Source organism: Schistocerca cancellata, chromosome 3 (genome assembly GCF_023864275.1).
Source record: "Schistocerca cancellata isolate TAMUIC-IGC-003103 chromosome 3, iqSchCanc2.1, whole genome shotgun sequence".
NCBI lineage: Eukaryota > Metazoa > Arthropoda > Insecta > Orthoptera > Acrididae > Schistocerca > Schistocerca cancellata.
In genome coordinates, this window is record NC_064628.1 from 893,541,207 (window position 1) to 893,557,626 (window position 16,420).

General features: G+C 43.2%; 1 protein-coding gene across 1 annotated transcript in view; it reads left to right on the top strand.

Annotated features, from left to right (window-relative positions):
• LOC126175958 (UDP-glucosyltransferase 2-like) overlaps positions 1-16,420 on the top strand; it is a 71,437-nt gene that overhangs the window by 46,075 nt on the left and 8,942 nt on the right. Inside the window, exons 2-3 of the mRNA XM_049923045.1 lie at positions 4,947-5,132; positions 8,986-9,176. Coding sequence (XP_049779002.1) covers positions 4,956-5,132; positions 8,986-9,176 — 368 coding nt within the window. The 5' untranslated portion in view covers positions 4,947-4,955. The remainder of the gene's footprint in view (positions 1-4,946; positions 5,133-8,985; positions 9,177-16,420) is intronic.

Consider the following 16,420-nt stretch of genomic DNA (forward strand, 5'->3'; position numbering starts at 1 on the left):
AAAGCTCTAACATTATTGGTGAGCAATATTTAAGTCAATTCTCGTGAAATTATCGTAATCTAGATTCAGTGTTTCTTCCGTTGCTATGGTTCCCATAGATCACAAACTCTCTTCCAGATCGGTAAAGACGTGAAAGTTAAAATAAGAAAGAACGTACCATTGTAGACTTACGTTGTTTTGAACCCGCAGTGGGCGCCGTTTTAAGTAGCCCAAAAACATTAGCATACTGATGTTGACAAGTGCTTCTTGTTAATTATTTCTGTCGTGTGCGATCAAGAACTGTTTTAAATACTACAAATTATAGAACTTACGTGAAAAGCCTGGTGCCAAGAAACCAATTTCTTCTTGAATGCGTATTTGCTCTAGTAATACGACACAGAGTTATGTCACGGGGCAGTGTCACTGAGGTGAACTATGTGGGTATGAATGCGGTGAACCTAATGTTTTCGACTAATTAAGATGGCGGACATTGGCTTCAAGTCTGTGACGTAATGTGACCTCCACTCTTTTTTTGTCTCCATGGGTAAAGAGAGTAACTATCACAGTAATGTCTCTGCTTTAAAGTAAAGTCAGATTGTTAAAAGAACATCCTCTCTTCATTCTGACAATATTTTAGACCAGTGTGACTTGTTCTTTCACTATAACTTCCAGAAAATATTCCCAAAACGCAAAAATCACTCTGTTCAACATAAATTTTCGGTTGTCGTAGGTAGTACTTTTCAAACATATTAAACATCATGGTAGTTTCGTGTAGTCAGAATATGTCAGTCCTTCAAGTTACATCCTCTTGTTATAGTTGGTTAGGTTAGTACTTTCTTCAAAGTAAATACGTTGGGAACGAAATTCATAATTCGGGTGTATACATCTCCCAAATAATTCTGTCTCGATGTTTTATTTTACGACATTTATATATTGTTACAGAAGACGACATATACCGAACCTTCACATTTATATGCAGTGCTTTCCGCTGAATACTAACGGAGACTCACTTCATTTTACAAATAGAACATTTTTCATTTGTATACTTACAACTCAATTTCATATTTTAATAATAGGCACAGGAAATGGTCACAATAACGACGGCTTCTTCTCCTAGTGTTTGACAATCGGCTGATTGACAGTGATGTCCAGCTCCTTAGTTTGCAGCACCCACGTCAGGTACCCCATTACCCTTGTCTCCGATTCCACATGACCATGAAGCAAACAATCACAAACAAACCACATGCTATATTGTGTGTTATTCTTTGTGTGTTATGCCCGTTATTGTTAGTGTCATTTACTGTATATAGTAGTGTGCTTGAGTCAGGACATGCTGATAATTTGTATAAATATCACACCACCACCTAACAAAGGCTTCACACATTCTCACTTTACAGTGTGTGCTATTAACACAGAATACCGATCACTGCAGCTGTCGAAGATTGGTATATACTCTAAAGATCCAGGTTGTGTGTTACAGATGGAAATAATGTTTGAGTAACTGACTTCATTAAAATACTAGCAGGTAGTCCAACTGTACAAACCCTACCCAGACCTAATACAGGTCGATATCATCCGAACCATACCTGATCTGATGTGAGTAGATCCACCACTGAACACCACCCTGCATGCAACAGGGGTGGATCCACCTCCAAACTGTACCCAGATGTGGCACAAGTGGATCCCCGTCTGAACGATACCCTGGACGCATGGGGCACTTGCGACGCATACACACACACAATCGTGATGCTGGGCAATGTGTTATGTCTTTATAATTGGATCAAATCTGTTCCTCGAACATTATTTCCCTCTGCCACATACATCTTGCATCGTTAAGAGTACGAATATACAAAGCTTTGACAGTAGCAGTTGATCGGTATTCTATGCCAATAATATATAATGAAGTAATAACGGATGTCGCCTTTGTTAGGTGGTGTGGAGTGAGATTCTGTAAGAAGCAGGAGATGTAGAGATGTATTATAAATAGTTTAAGTTAACAATCCACCTCCACCACAGTCCATGTGTTTTAGTGTATATATGGGGTTTCTTTGGCAGGTAGCACTGTGTTTATGGTATTTCTTCTGTGTATATATTTAGAGGAGGAGGAGGAGGAGGGAAACATGCTCCTGCAAGCACTTTGTAGATAGTATGGCTGGGTTGGTCATCTGTATCTCGGTTCGATGCTAAAAAACCAAGTCATGCCTGGTAAGGTAGTGAATAAGAATACATGTATTCTTGTATAAAAACCTTTTTCATTTGCATATACATTTACACACAGATTATGGAAAATTCTGGATGTAGATTTGGAATACAAGATACCTGCATTCACTGTAAATACTAATGTTGTGATCAAATGGTCGACTTATTGAAAATTATGGGTTGGAAGGAATTTACTACATTAGGTTATACCATATCTCTAAGATCAATGTAAAAGTCTCCCTTCGCATCTGGGTCTGCTTAAAAAAAGATGTTATTTGTATCAACATGTGGTGGACTGGATGATGTGCTTGCTGCTATTCCATAGGTCTTAAGAAAAAGTACCATAAATTGTTGCTGTTCTTATAAATAATGTGGCTCCAAAAGTCTTCAGAAAAAGTATCCATGTATCAAACAGACTTAAGGCAAGCCCTATTGAAGAAATTAGTCCTTTAAGGGTGGTTAATGTTGAAACTGGAAAAGGAGATCAATTTCATAAAAAGGAAACGTATGTGACACAGGAAAAGTATAAAGTGCTACTCAAACAAGAATAAACTATTACTAAAGTGCAAGTAGGGCCTCCAAATTACTTCACACAATATGTGGAAGAAAATCTTAATACGAATGGGGAGAACAAAATATCTGTATTTACTGGAAGTACTAATGGGGAGTGATCACACTCTGGTGTACTTGTCGAAAGTGGTGGGTTCGACGAGGTTTACTACATTAGGATATATATGAAAGATCTGTTTACAAGCCACCATTCCCATCAGCTGCAGGACATGATTCCTCTTAGGGAGAGGAGGAGGTGGGCAAACTCTCTGTTGTATCATGTTATAAATCATAGTGTCAGGTGCAGGAAGTGAGGAGGGGGTGGGCAAACTCTCTGTTGTATCATGTTATAAATCATAGTGTCAGGTGCAGGAAGTGATTCCTCTTGGGGGGAGGAGGAGCAGGGAAGTGGGAACTATCAATGGCAAGTGACGTCATAGCGATTCATATGACACTTTATGAATACATCTTTCTGACCCTTTGATCGTCAGCCATGTCACTCGTCATATTTGCTTGTGACATAATATATGCAAACATCTTCGGACTGGCTGTGACATTTCAAAGTTCTACCATCTTGCCCGATATCTTTGACCTTCAGATATCCACTAGGATAACTGCCCTTGAATTCCCCTTGGCCTAGAGGTGTGACGGAGCAGGTCATGTTCAAGAGAAGGTGTGATTGGGTAAAAAATTATGCTAACTGAATTGTAAATTTGGGTCATAAAGTAAGATAATTTCAGAGATTACTGTCAAACTATGCTAACTGGTTAGCAAATTCCGCTAATAAATTAATAAATTGTCCGATTAGGATCAAATTATACTAATAAGGTCATAAATCTCCTTGAACCCTTATGACACAGATGTAGATATGGTGAAAAATGCACCAGAAAGTACACAGCTCCTTTACTGCCGTATCTCTAAAGATACTTATTACATGGCTAATATTGGAACTCCCATCTACCTCGTTTTCTGTGAACTCCCGTATCTTGAAGGCCAATATGCTTCTTCTGAAACAGAGCAAATAATTGCATCTGACTCAATATGTTTAACAGACACTGACACTTGGTTGCAAGACGACGCAGGACGGCCTTTCAAGCGGCTTCTACTCGTCCATGGGTGTAACAAGGGCAGCCACAATAGTGAACCTGATTGGGGGACACATGGGACATGCTGGATGTCTCTTAGATACCCATGTCTATCCCTCAAATTGACGCCCATTGGCAACAGCCTCAAGATGTGTGATCAAACCCAGCAGCACCTTGAGCTGTGAGCGAAGGCTCATCAGCTCAGCTAGCATTCAGACACAATTACTACTGTCGTACCTATCGCTACCAAAGACGACGGAACTCTACATTCAGTTGTTATTAAAATGTGGAACTGTGCCCATTCAATACAGAAATAGGCAAGAAACTTAAGAATGTAAACTATAAAGCATACAGCTAAATGAAAACAAGCTACTTTTGGCGCGGAAACCATTAAAAAACGGAGTTTTTCAGAGAGATTTCGGAGAGACTTGTCCAAAGTTACTCGTAGAGACACGACAACGAACAATTTGTTGGGAGATAGGCAATAGGAACACTTAACTATGAGGGTCATTAAAGTCAAACGGACGTGTAGCCAAACGAATGGGCGGTAGATAGCAAAAGTAAGTTTATTGCCGGCTTCCAAGAGATAAGAAAATAGATAGGGCAAGGGAGTTTCTTGCTGGCTTCCAACAGACAAGAAAAGACCATGATGTATTGGAAACGGTGTAGACGAAACTGGACCTTAATGCATGGAGAAACCTGGAAGGAGCCTGTTGTATGTCAAACGGCTGATGGTGGCGAACCTGTCTATCAAGTGCTTTTATGTCCTCTTGAGTCCCTATTACATCTAATCAATTAATTTGCTGCGTTTTTGCTATACACAAATTTTACATGTTACCTGTTCTGTCTTTGACGTTTCCACATTCACCATTTTTTTCAGTCAACAATTCTGTCTCTAGTCCCAATCCTTCGCCTCCCTTTTATACTAGCTGCCCTAACGATCTACTTCTTGCTTCAACAGTGTCATGTTACCTTGCTGTATGATACGTATATCGTTTCACTGGTTCTACTGCACTTTTAATATGGTGAAGGTTATATACTGGTATTTGCTGTATCATTTATAACAGCCGCATAAGCTGTCATAAAGACGTGAGCGTGTGTAACGAGTGGAGTACAGCTATTGGTTGTCGGCAGGCGACCGCCATGGTGACCGGCCTGTTGCTGGTGATGCTGTCGGTGCTGGGAGCCTCGGATGCGGCCAAGATCCTGTCCGTCGTGGCGTTCCCGGCCGTCAGCCACCAACTACCCCTCAGGATGATAAGTCTGGAGCTGGCCAAGAGGGGCCACCAGGTCACCTTCATCACCACCGACCCGTCCAAGGTACCTCATTTCTCATATGTTCAAAAATTGCGGTGGGCAAACTGTCGTTAAGCTTAAATTGTGGACGCAACACCAGTAATAATTTAGAACTAACAGAACAAGTGTAACAGCTTAAAATACGTGATGAAAAGAACCTCCGCGTCCTATCTAGCATCTACACTGAAGCGCGAAAGAAACTGGTATAGCCATGCGTATTCAAATGCAGAGATACGTGAACAGGAAGAATATGGCACTGAGGACGGCAACGCCTGTATAAAACAAGTGTCTGACGCAGTTGTTAGGTCGTTTAGTGCTGCTACAATGGCAGGTTATCACATTTAAGTGAGTTTGAACGTGGTGTTATAGTCGGCGCACGAGCGATGGGACACAGCATCTCCAAGGTAGCGACGAGGTGGGGATTTTCCCGTACGACACTTTTCACGAGTGTACCGTGAATACCAGAAATCTGGTAAAACATCAAGGCTCGGACATCGGTGCGGCCGGTAAAGATCCTGCAGGAATGGGACCAACTACGACGGAAGAGAATCGTTCAACTGCAACCCTTCCGCAAATTTCTGCATCCCAGAAGGTAATATGGAGTATTGGATTTAGAGAGAATATTTTTGAAACTGTGAAACACAAAAATGTTTCGTATAAAAATTGAAAGGTAGTTAACATTCTTGAAAACCGAACAATCAACTTCTGTACTAATTTGAAATTTCACAAAATATCCCACCACTATTAATTTATTTTGAAAAATGAAAATGCTTGTTATAACACAAATTAAGGAAGCTTTCACATCACATCCAACCATGAGTCATATAGCTGGTCTCTGAAACACGAACTTTGGAAAAAGCTGTACACAGTGTGCATCAGAATATTTTCAGCATAGCTAATTAAAATACCTAAATGTTCATTATTATTGTAATTATTTGTTTTATTTATTTTTTAATGTTTTAAATTTTATGTTTTCAATTAATTTTTGTTTACTGTTTCACACTCCTGTATTTTGCTAACTGAAAATTATAAGTAGTTCATTGTTATGATACAAAATCATTTAAATTCCGATAATATGTGAAGAAAAAGTTAAAATGTAAGTTTTTCACATCTGCATAAAATGAACTAAATTTCTTCACATAATGCACACGATAGACAACAAAATAGAACATAAAATTCAGCAGGATTCTCAGATTCTGAGAGGCTAGCGTCTAAATATCCTGATTTGTGTCAGGCATATTTCAGGACACTGGAAAAACTTGGCGGAGAGAACTGATTATGTACTGGTGGCTTCAGCGTCATTATATCGTATCTCGAGTGGAAATTGATATCGTAATCAGTCAGCAGAACTAGATCTGAAAACCTTCTCACGATGTTTTTCCAACATCAAATGCAATTTTTAGCCAACGGATGCACACGTCACATCCCGCCTTTTGGGATCACCAGATGAACAAAATCCTTATCAGGTACGAGGTTCAAAACGGTTCTTTTACACTGACGATCTCAAGAATCTTACAATAGTACCGATTTGTCTCCCAGACTGGGAGAGAGAACTTCTGTCAAATAGTCAGACGGTAGTTCACCATTTTTCGATGCTGACACAAGAACATTTAGGACTTCAAAAAGAGATTCTCAAATTCTAGGTCCAAACTCTCCATTAGTTTCCTTGAAAACTGTAAAAAAAGTGCGGGGTCCTGTGAAAAACTTTCATTTGAAACACATTTTTATATATCATAAGTTCGAAGATATTCACACCAATCGTAATGTGTCTAATTACCTTATGGGATGTGTTTTATCCATTAAAAGTGAAATTAGACAACACCCAAAAACTATGTATAGCAGTATTTTAATATTCCACATACTCGCTAAGTTTCATCAATCTCGTTTATAAACATGTGCGAATGTTGTCTTGTAACACCATCCTCTTCCATAAGATCCTAAAGACTCAGTAGTCGAATGTTACAATTTGTAGTAATTGCAAGCAGTAACATTTCTGCTTCGATATTTCCCGTATGGATTTCCAAACGGTCGGTTATAGGAAACAATGAACTTTTCCCCTTGATGGCGGCAACGTACCTGCTAAAGATTATCGTTATCCATCTTGTCGATGGGGACTGGAAGTTCATTCGATTTTTAAGGCGGTGACATTTCTCATAGGCAACTGCTTCATCTTTGTAAAGCTTTCTCACAAGTCGACAGTAGCGTAACGCACAATACACCAGAAGCTTTTCTTATTGCATATACATTAAATTAGTATAAATTACACTGGTCTCCAAAATTAAAGCAACAAACGGAAATTTTGCAAGGTTGCGTTTAGTTTGCCACAAAACAGTGTAAGCCACTGATAATAAAGTAGAAACAATGCAAAGAACACAAAACGTAGACGACTGCAATATTCATAACGGTAGACAAAAACGTTCTTCGTTTATTCCAACTTACCGGATTTGCACACACGTTCCGCCAGCTGGTTAATGTTCTCAGCATGTGGTGTTACCATGTCTGGCTGCAGTAGAGGCCTGACAACGATGGGGCATGCTGTGAGTGATGTCATCAGTCTCATATTGAGGCAATAGCGCCCATTCTCCCTGGAGAGCTGCTGGCAAGTTTTGCAGAGTGGTTGATGGATGCTGAAATGATGCAGTCCCCCTTTCTACTTCACCCCAGACATACCCTATGTGACTGAAATCGAAAGAGCGAACAGGTCACGCCATGCGTGCAACATCTTCCGTTTCCAAGAAAACAGCTCTTGCTCTTTGAGGTCCATCATTATTGTCCATCAATATGAAGTCTGGGGCCACAGCACCTCTAAACAATCGCACATGAGGTCCCAAGATCTCGTCACGATACCTGGCTCCTGTTAAACCTTGCCGATTCACCCACAGAATTTCATGAAGAAGTGTCCACGAGGTCAATATAATCCTTGCCCACAACATTACAGATCCTCCTCGATATCGGTCTCTTTCCATAATGTCTGGGTCCCAAAATCGTGCTCCACGCTCCCTCCAGATGCGAATGCGACGAGAATCACTCTCCAGACCAAAACGGGACTCATCTGTGAAAAGAACATTGGCCCACTGTTCGACTGTCCAGGTGGTATGTTGACGACTCCACTTCAGACGTTGCCTTCTGTGAAGACGTATGAGAGGTACACATACAGCAAGTCTCCAACAATGAAGGCCACTTTGCCGAAGCCTTCTGTGCACCGTTTGTCTCGATACAACACGTCCAGCGGATGCCACGAGGTCAGATGCCAGTTGCCGTGCAGAACTAAGGCAGTACCGTCTTGCCCTTATTGCCAAACAACTGTGCTCTCCTTTCTCTTTATTATCACACGTGGTCGGCCGTGCCCTGATCTTCGGGATAGTGTTTCGGCCCCTATAAGTTGTCGCCACATCAGAGAAACAACAGACCGATTTACATTAAGCCCACGGATCACGTCAGTTTGCGACTGTCCTGCTCCCATTTTTCTTATGGCCCTCCACAGCAGAGGGTCTTGTAGGCGTCGCCTTTGTGCCATACTGCACCATAAGTGACTGTATACAGAGCCATTGTGGATATGGGACCACCCGGCAAACACTACCCCGTTTGATAAGTGCACTTAGGTCATAATTGACGTGGTTGTCCATTGACCAGAATGCCATCTTCCATGCGGAACACGATCGTACGGAAATCTGTTGACATTTTGCGTGATTATACCGTGAATTAGACACAACACAGAGAAATAGCGGTTTGTCGCTTTAATTTTGTATACCAGGATAGTATAAAGACCTACATTGGCTGTTACTATGAAACTTATATAACTGTAAGAAATTAAATACTTTGTCTCTGAAGGTCTCATCAAATACCCGTTATATATAATGATTATTTCTACTTCCAGAAAAGCATCGCCAACTTTACAGAAGTTGACATATCTGCGTCGTACAAGTTTCTGAGAACAAGCGCAACCACCTGGGACTGGATGACGATGGTTCATTTGACAGCAACCGATAACGTATATTCGTGGAAGGAACAGTTCCGTGGTATTTGTGAGAGCGAACTAAGTGCTCCAGAGATGGTGGAATTCATAAAGTATGTAGCTGCTCTGTCAGTCTTACTACTTCTCAGTCTTCTATTCTTCCTCTTTCCACCTTCCTCTTTCCTCTCCACCTTCCTCTTTCCTCTCCACCTTCCTCTTTCCTCTCCACCTTGTTCTTCATTCTCTCCACCTTCCGCTTCCCTCTCTTCACCTTCGTCTTCCCTCTCTCCACCTTCCTCTTTCCTCTCTCCACCTTCCTCTTTCCTCTCTCCAAATTCCTCTTTCCTCTCTCCACCTTCCTCTTTCCTCTCTCCACCTTCCTCTTTCCTCTCTCCACCTTCCTCTTTCCTCTCACCAACTTCCTCTTTCCTCTCTCCACCTTCCTCTTTCCTCTCTCCACCTTCCTCGTTACTCTCTCCACCTTCCTCGTTACTCTCTCCACCTTTCTCGTTACTCTCTCCACCTTCCTCTCCACCTCCAGCATCTTCAGCTTCTACATCAAATTCTGCTGCCAACAGTAGCACACGCATGCTTTGGGTGTTTGACTTTCAGCTATGCTTATGACATCCAGTTTTTTAATAGCATATTGAAATTTCACAGAGCACACAATTATAGTTTTTAACATACCGGCCGTTGTGGCCGATCGGTTCTAGGCGCTTCAGTCTGGAACTGCGCGACCACTACAGTCAGAGGTTCGAATCCTGTTTCGGGCATGGATGTGTGTGATGTCCTTAGGTTAGTTACGTTTAAGTAGTTCTAAATTCTAGGTGACTGGTTACCTCAGATGTTATGTCCCATAGTGTTCAGAACCATTTTAACATGAAAACAAAAAAGTTAAAAGTTTTTAAAATTGTTAAAAACTGTTTGTTGCATTTTGAAACACGAAATTAACGGTTTTTATTACGATGAGAACGAACCACGTTAGTTCGCTGCACTAAGTTGAATGTTGTGAGGTCACCGTTGCTGCATCTCGATCGATACGAGAACAAGTGCAACCTCTGGGAGGTGCGACGCCTCGCGCTTAAACATCTCTGTGGGCTCAGCCACTAGTTTCAAGGTTTCTTGCCCTTGCCCTTGAGCGCACGCGCTAGCGCGGCAGTCGTTAATGCTGGGTCATCAGATGTAGTGGCTCCCGAGCTTCCGGCCGCATGTAGCAAGGCTAATGTTAGCGCACACGGAATGTTGTCCAAGGTTCATGAAGGTTGAAGTTTTATTCTAATCTCGTGGTAATGGTTTTCTTACTTTGATTCAATAATATTTTTTGACAAATGATATAAGCAGTAGTAGAATCTTAATCCATTGTGCACTATGAAGTTCCCCCAAACCGATCACTAAATAATACTAGTGACGAAACACAATGACGAGGAGAGGGGTAATTATCAACGTGATGCGTAAACTGGGAATAGAAGGGTTAAATGTTGTGAGGGGTTCGCCGGTAACGTAATTTCTGGGTTGATATGCGGGAGATGTGTGGTGTGGGACAGTGAATAGTAGCACTCCTTGGATTTCGGTTAGACGTGACTGCGATGGAGACTGGACCATGGATAAGGAAGGAGAGAAAAGGATAGGACGGGAAAGGAGGAGGGAATGCAACATCAGAAATGATGGGAAGGTGTGAGTTATCTCTAAGAGGAACGATAAGTGTTAGGTCGGATTTCGCCGTCCAGGAAAGAGAGACTATGGAAGGTGCGTTGGGAGAGGTCATTAAGAATGTGTGGAGGTGGGATAGGTCGGACGTCAATTTGCTGGTATTGTGGCATGTCATGATTGGTAACTAGGAGGCAAATGATAGGATATTTAACACTTCTGGAGAGATACCGTTTATATTCCGGCCTCTATTTTTTATCTTCTTACCTTTAACCACGAACGCAGCGATCCCAACCAGTTTATTTTACCCAAAACGATGCAGTCAAAAAATAAACGGTACGATGGTTTGAAGCATCATATTTTCATATCAAGAAAACTACAGCAAAAATCTACCAAAGTCGGCACTTTTGATTTAGAGAGCTGAATTTCAATATTGTGAATCACGCAGAAACTAATCTTGCATCGCGTTGGTTGGCATTCCAGAGCTTGTTGCGAAGATCCAATATGAATTGTTCTTTTGGCCTTTGGGAATATTCCTAACCGTGAAAATCTAGCTTCATTCGGATTTATGTGCAAAAACGCGATTATTGTGAGACTTTTTACACGCGCCACATTTACGTGCAAAAAAACACGTTTTTCTGGAAGGTTTTTGAAGCGCTCCACTCCATACTTTAAACTCGTACGAATCCGTTCAAACGTTGCACGTAGATAGATAAATGGATAAAGTCAGATCGAAATTTTTTGTACCCGATAGTCTTCTTCCCATGTCGAGACTCAATTAACGTGGAACTAAATATAGCATATAAAATTCGTTCTAATGTGAACTGAATGAGTGGAGACGGTTTAAAGTGAATCAAATAAATAAAAAATGCATTCCTATCATAAACTTGAAAACTCGCTTTCAAAAATTTAGCTTCATTCGGATTTTACGTGCAACACACAAGTTTTTTGAGTGTTTTTACATGCACCAATTCTGAGTTCCAGACGTGTGCGAATCAGTTCAACTCTAAAAGTAGACAAGCAACATGTTATTAACGGTCGTCTTGTTTCGTGAAAGCTTCATTCGGTAACCTGCACCGGATCAGTCGTCGCCCGGTTCAACAAAAATCCTCCTCCATTGCCAAGCAGTGGTGGTCTAATGTTAGAATTATGATAGAGTAAAAGTTGGGAACCAGAATGAAAAATTCTCCTATCATAGCGCAAAAAAAGGCGAATACGTTCTGGGCAGAGTTAGGGATGTAAAAGGAGGGAACCAGCTTTTAGACGTTTCTCGCTTTTTTAAAGACATCTAAATCAAAACACCTCGACATATTCGGGCTTTTTATGGAGTTAAACCTAATTCCCAGACCAGCGAGCTCTCATAGCTGCAAGGTGTTGGCACACCTCCAATTTTTGGCTGAAGTCCCTGATACAGTACAGCACTCCGTCTTGAGGCCACAAGTGGCCCAGCGGCACCATCCGACTGCCGTGTCATCATCAGATGAGGATGCAGATAGAAGGGTCGTGTGGTCAGCACACCGCTCTCCCGGTCGTTATGATGGTTTTCTTTGACTGGAGCCGCTATTATTCGGTCTTGTAGCTTCTTAATTGGCATCACGAGGCTGAGTGCACCCCGAAAAATGACAACAGCGCATGGCGGCTTGGATGGTCATCCATCCAATTGCCGGCCACGCCCGACAGCGCTTAACTTCGTTGATCTGACGGCACTGCGGCAAGGCCGTTACCAAAGTCCCTGAAACTCTGACCAAATTCTAGCCATGATAAACAATCTATAATATCATATGGCTGAAGAGCAGACATGTACGAGGTGCATTCAAGTTCTAAGGCCTCCGATTTTTTTTCTCCGGACTGGAAAGAGATAGAAACATGCGCATTGTTTTAAAATGAGGCCGCGTTCATTGTCAATACGTCCCAGATATGGTAGCACCGTACGGCAGATGGAATTTTACCGCCAGCGGCGAGAATGAGAACTGTTTTAAACACTTAAAATTGCGACGTTTTCCTTACTTGAACATCGTGCAATCATTCGTTTTCTGTATTTGCGTGGTGTGAAACCAATTGAAATTCATCGACAGTTGAAGGAGACATGTGGTGATGGAGTTATGGATGTGTCGAAAGTGCGTTCGTGGGTGCGACAGTTTAATGAAGGCAGAACATCGTGTGACAACAAACCGAAACAATCTCGGGCTCGCTCAAGCCGGTCTGACGACATGATCGAGAAAGTGGAGAGAATTATTTTGGGGGATCGCCGAATGACTGTGGAACAGATCGCCTCCAGAGTTGGCATTTCTGTTGGTTCTGTGCACACAATCCTGCATGACGACCTGAAAATGCGAAAAGTGTCATCCAGGTGGGAGCCACGAATGCTGACGGACGACCACATGGCTGCCCGTGTGGCATGTTGCCAAGCAATGTTGACGCGCAACGACAGCATGAATGGGACATTCGTTTTGTCGGTTGTGACAATGGATGAGACGTGGATGCCATTTTTCAATCCAGAAACAAAGCGCCAGTCAGCTCAATAGAAGCACACGGATTCACCACCATCCAAAAAATTTCGGGTAACCACCAGTGCTGAAAAAATGATGGTGTCAATGTTCTGGGACAGCGAGGGCGTAATCCTTACCCATTGCGTTCCAAAGGGCACTACGGTAACAGGTGCATCCTACGAAAATGTTTTGAAGAACAAATTCCTTCCTGCACTGCAACAAAAACGTCCGGGGAGGGCTGCACGTGTGCTGTTTCACCAAGACAACGCATCCGTACATCGAGCTAACGTTACGCAACAGTTTCTTCGTGATAACAACTTTGAAGTAATTCCTCATGCTCCCTACTCACCTGACCTGGCTCCTAGTGACTTTTGGCTTTTTCCAACAATGAAAGACACTCTCCGTGGCCGCACATTCACCAGCCGTGCTGCTATTGCCTCAGCGATTTTCCAGTGGTCAAAACAGACTCCTAAAGAAGCCTTCGCCGCTGCCATGGAATCATGGCGTCAGCGTTGTGAAAAATGTGTACGTCTGCAGGGCGATTACGTCGAGAAGTAACGCCAGTTTCATCGATTTCGGGTGAGTAGTTAATTAGAAAAAAAATCGGAGGCCTTAGAACTTGAATGCACCTCGTAATAGCTAAAATAGTTTTCCAGGAGTGATAACATTCTGGGGGCGGACTTGATGCTTGATAGGACGCTATAACATTTTTCTAATTTTTGTGTGGGGGGGCGCTTTTTTTCCCGAGGGGACCGTCCCCCCCCCCCCCCCCCGCCCCCAAACCCACACCGTGTTTCATGTATGGTAAGGGGTGTAAGGACAAATACACACAACGCACCTACAAAAGGAAGTATACGAAAGAATGGGGGCTTATCTATAGTATGAAGCATCGCAGAGTTGGAATGTGTGCGACCTAAACTTCAATGACATGTTGTGTCATCGGAATGAAATTTTCTCCTTGCAGCGGAGTGTGCGCTGATGAAATTTCCTGGCTGATTAAAACCATACGGCGGACCGAGACACGAACTCGGTATCGTTGCTTCTCATAGGCAAGTGCTCTTCCGATTGAGCTCCGCAAGTTTTACAGGAGAACTTCTGTGAGGTTTGGAAGGTAGGAGACGAGGTACTGGGAGAAGCGAAATTGTGAGGACGGATCGTGAGACGAGCTCGGTTAGCTCAGTTGACCCCCCCACCCCCACCCCCACCGAAATTCATAGAAGGCTTGCTTATGTAGGTCACCAAGCCGTCGGGAGGTCGGGGAGTTGGACATGATCAGGCGCTGAACATGTTAAACTGTGACTTCAAGGTTTTTAGCCGGATTCTTGCTGCTCGCCTTCGGCGCGTCATCCCTCAAGTCATCGCTCTGGTGGTGACAGTAACATTCAGACGGCACTCGGCGATTACCGTGACGTCATAGCTCTGGCTACGACCTGCCGCAGTAGTGGTGCCTTAGTGACGGTGGACTTCGACCGCGCCTTTGATAGTGAGTCATGACTTACTAGCAAACGTACTCCAACGGATGGCCTTCCACCACAGATTCATACACGTCGTCTTGCGACACCTGTGAGGTGCCACGTCGCGAGTACTGCTCAATGGCCGTGTGGTGGGCCCCATTACTATCATGGGCTCCGTCCGCCAAGGATGTCCGCTATCGATGCTCCTTTTCGCCACCGCCCTTGAGCCACTGTTACACGGTTTGAGGAGCCGGTTGACGAGGATAACAATGAGAGGGCATTCTTCCACCTGCCACCCGTATGCAGACGACGGGTGTTCTTGGTTCTATCGGAGGATGAAGTAAGAGGGCTTGGATCACTCGGTATAGGACTGCTGCAGGCTACTAATCACTGAAAACATACAATGTAAATGTTATCATGTGTACTTCGTTTTCTAACAAATGCTGCAGTGTGTTTTATATGATTAGTTTTGCCCACTTTAATAAATTGTTCAATTCAGATACTTCTCATTTCCTAATTAAATATTTAAATAATCATGTGGATACACCGGTTCCTGTGAGATCGCCGAAGTTAAGCGCTGTCGGGTGTGGTCGGCACTTGGATGGGTGACTATCCAGGCGCCATGGGCTGTTGCCATTTTTCGGGGTCCACTCAGCCTTGTGATGCCAGTTGAGGAGCTACTGGACCGATTAGTAGCGGCTTCGGTCAAGAATACCATCATAAGGACCGGGAGAGCGGTGTGCTGACCCCACGCTTCTCCTATCCACATCCTCCACTGGGGATGGTCCCGGTAGGCCACTCGTGGCCCGAAGACGTAGTGCATGTATCTAGCTCATTGGTTTTGTGTCGATGAACGCTTTCATATGATAGGCCGATCAGTTAGTGAAAAACCTGTTGCAGATTCCTGTAGTTAAATACTTCACTTTCAAAGACTATCTGTACATCAGAATGTCTCCTTCAGCTTTCAAATTTGATGTATCGAGCTGTGATGTACGTTTAGTGGTTTACGCCCCACGTGTACGAGTGTGTAATGCGACGACTGTCTTTGTCGTGTGAGTAGGGCCTTCCGCCGGGTAGACCGTTCGCCCTGTGCAGGTCTTTTTCGACTTGACGCCACTTCGGCGACATGCGCGTCGATGGGGGTCAGACTGGTGGCGATTCGAGACCCACGAGAAAGCTGTGGCGCGTTACGTCACAGCACGTGACACAGCAGGTCTTAAGAGTGCCAACAGCCATCTCCGGTGGGGAGCCAGTAAATATTTCAGACGAGTTTAAGAATTCTTGACTGCGCGTTTAAATGCATACTAGCTCTCGTTAGCAAACGACAAAGGCAAGACCTTTCGTGAGTACGTTTTCAATTAAGTATTGATTTCTCGTGGGTCCTATACGGAGCCAAGTTTTCGCGAAATGTGGCGGACAAGCCGACTAGCACGACGTCATAAATTCGTTCTGATGCCTGTTTTTCTCGCATACACAAACACGCGCTCAAACCAAAACGTGCAGCCCCGGAGCTCTTTCCACTTTCGTCTCACAAGGGCGAGAAACAGACTGGAAGCTACTCTCTCCTTCCTTAAACAAATCTTCTGCCTCCTGTACAGTTACGAAATCCCTTTTAATTTTTACTAATGTAAAGGAGTTTTGTTATTTGGGGAGCAAAGTAACTGATAATGGTCGAAGCAGCGAGGATATAAAATGTAGACTGGCAATGGGAAGGAAAGACTTTCTGAAGAAGAGAAATTTGTTAACATCGAGTATAGATTTGTCAGG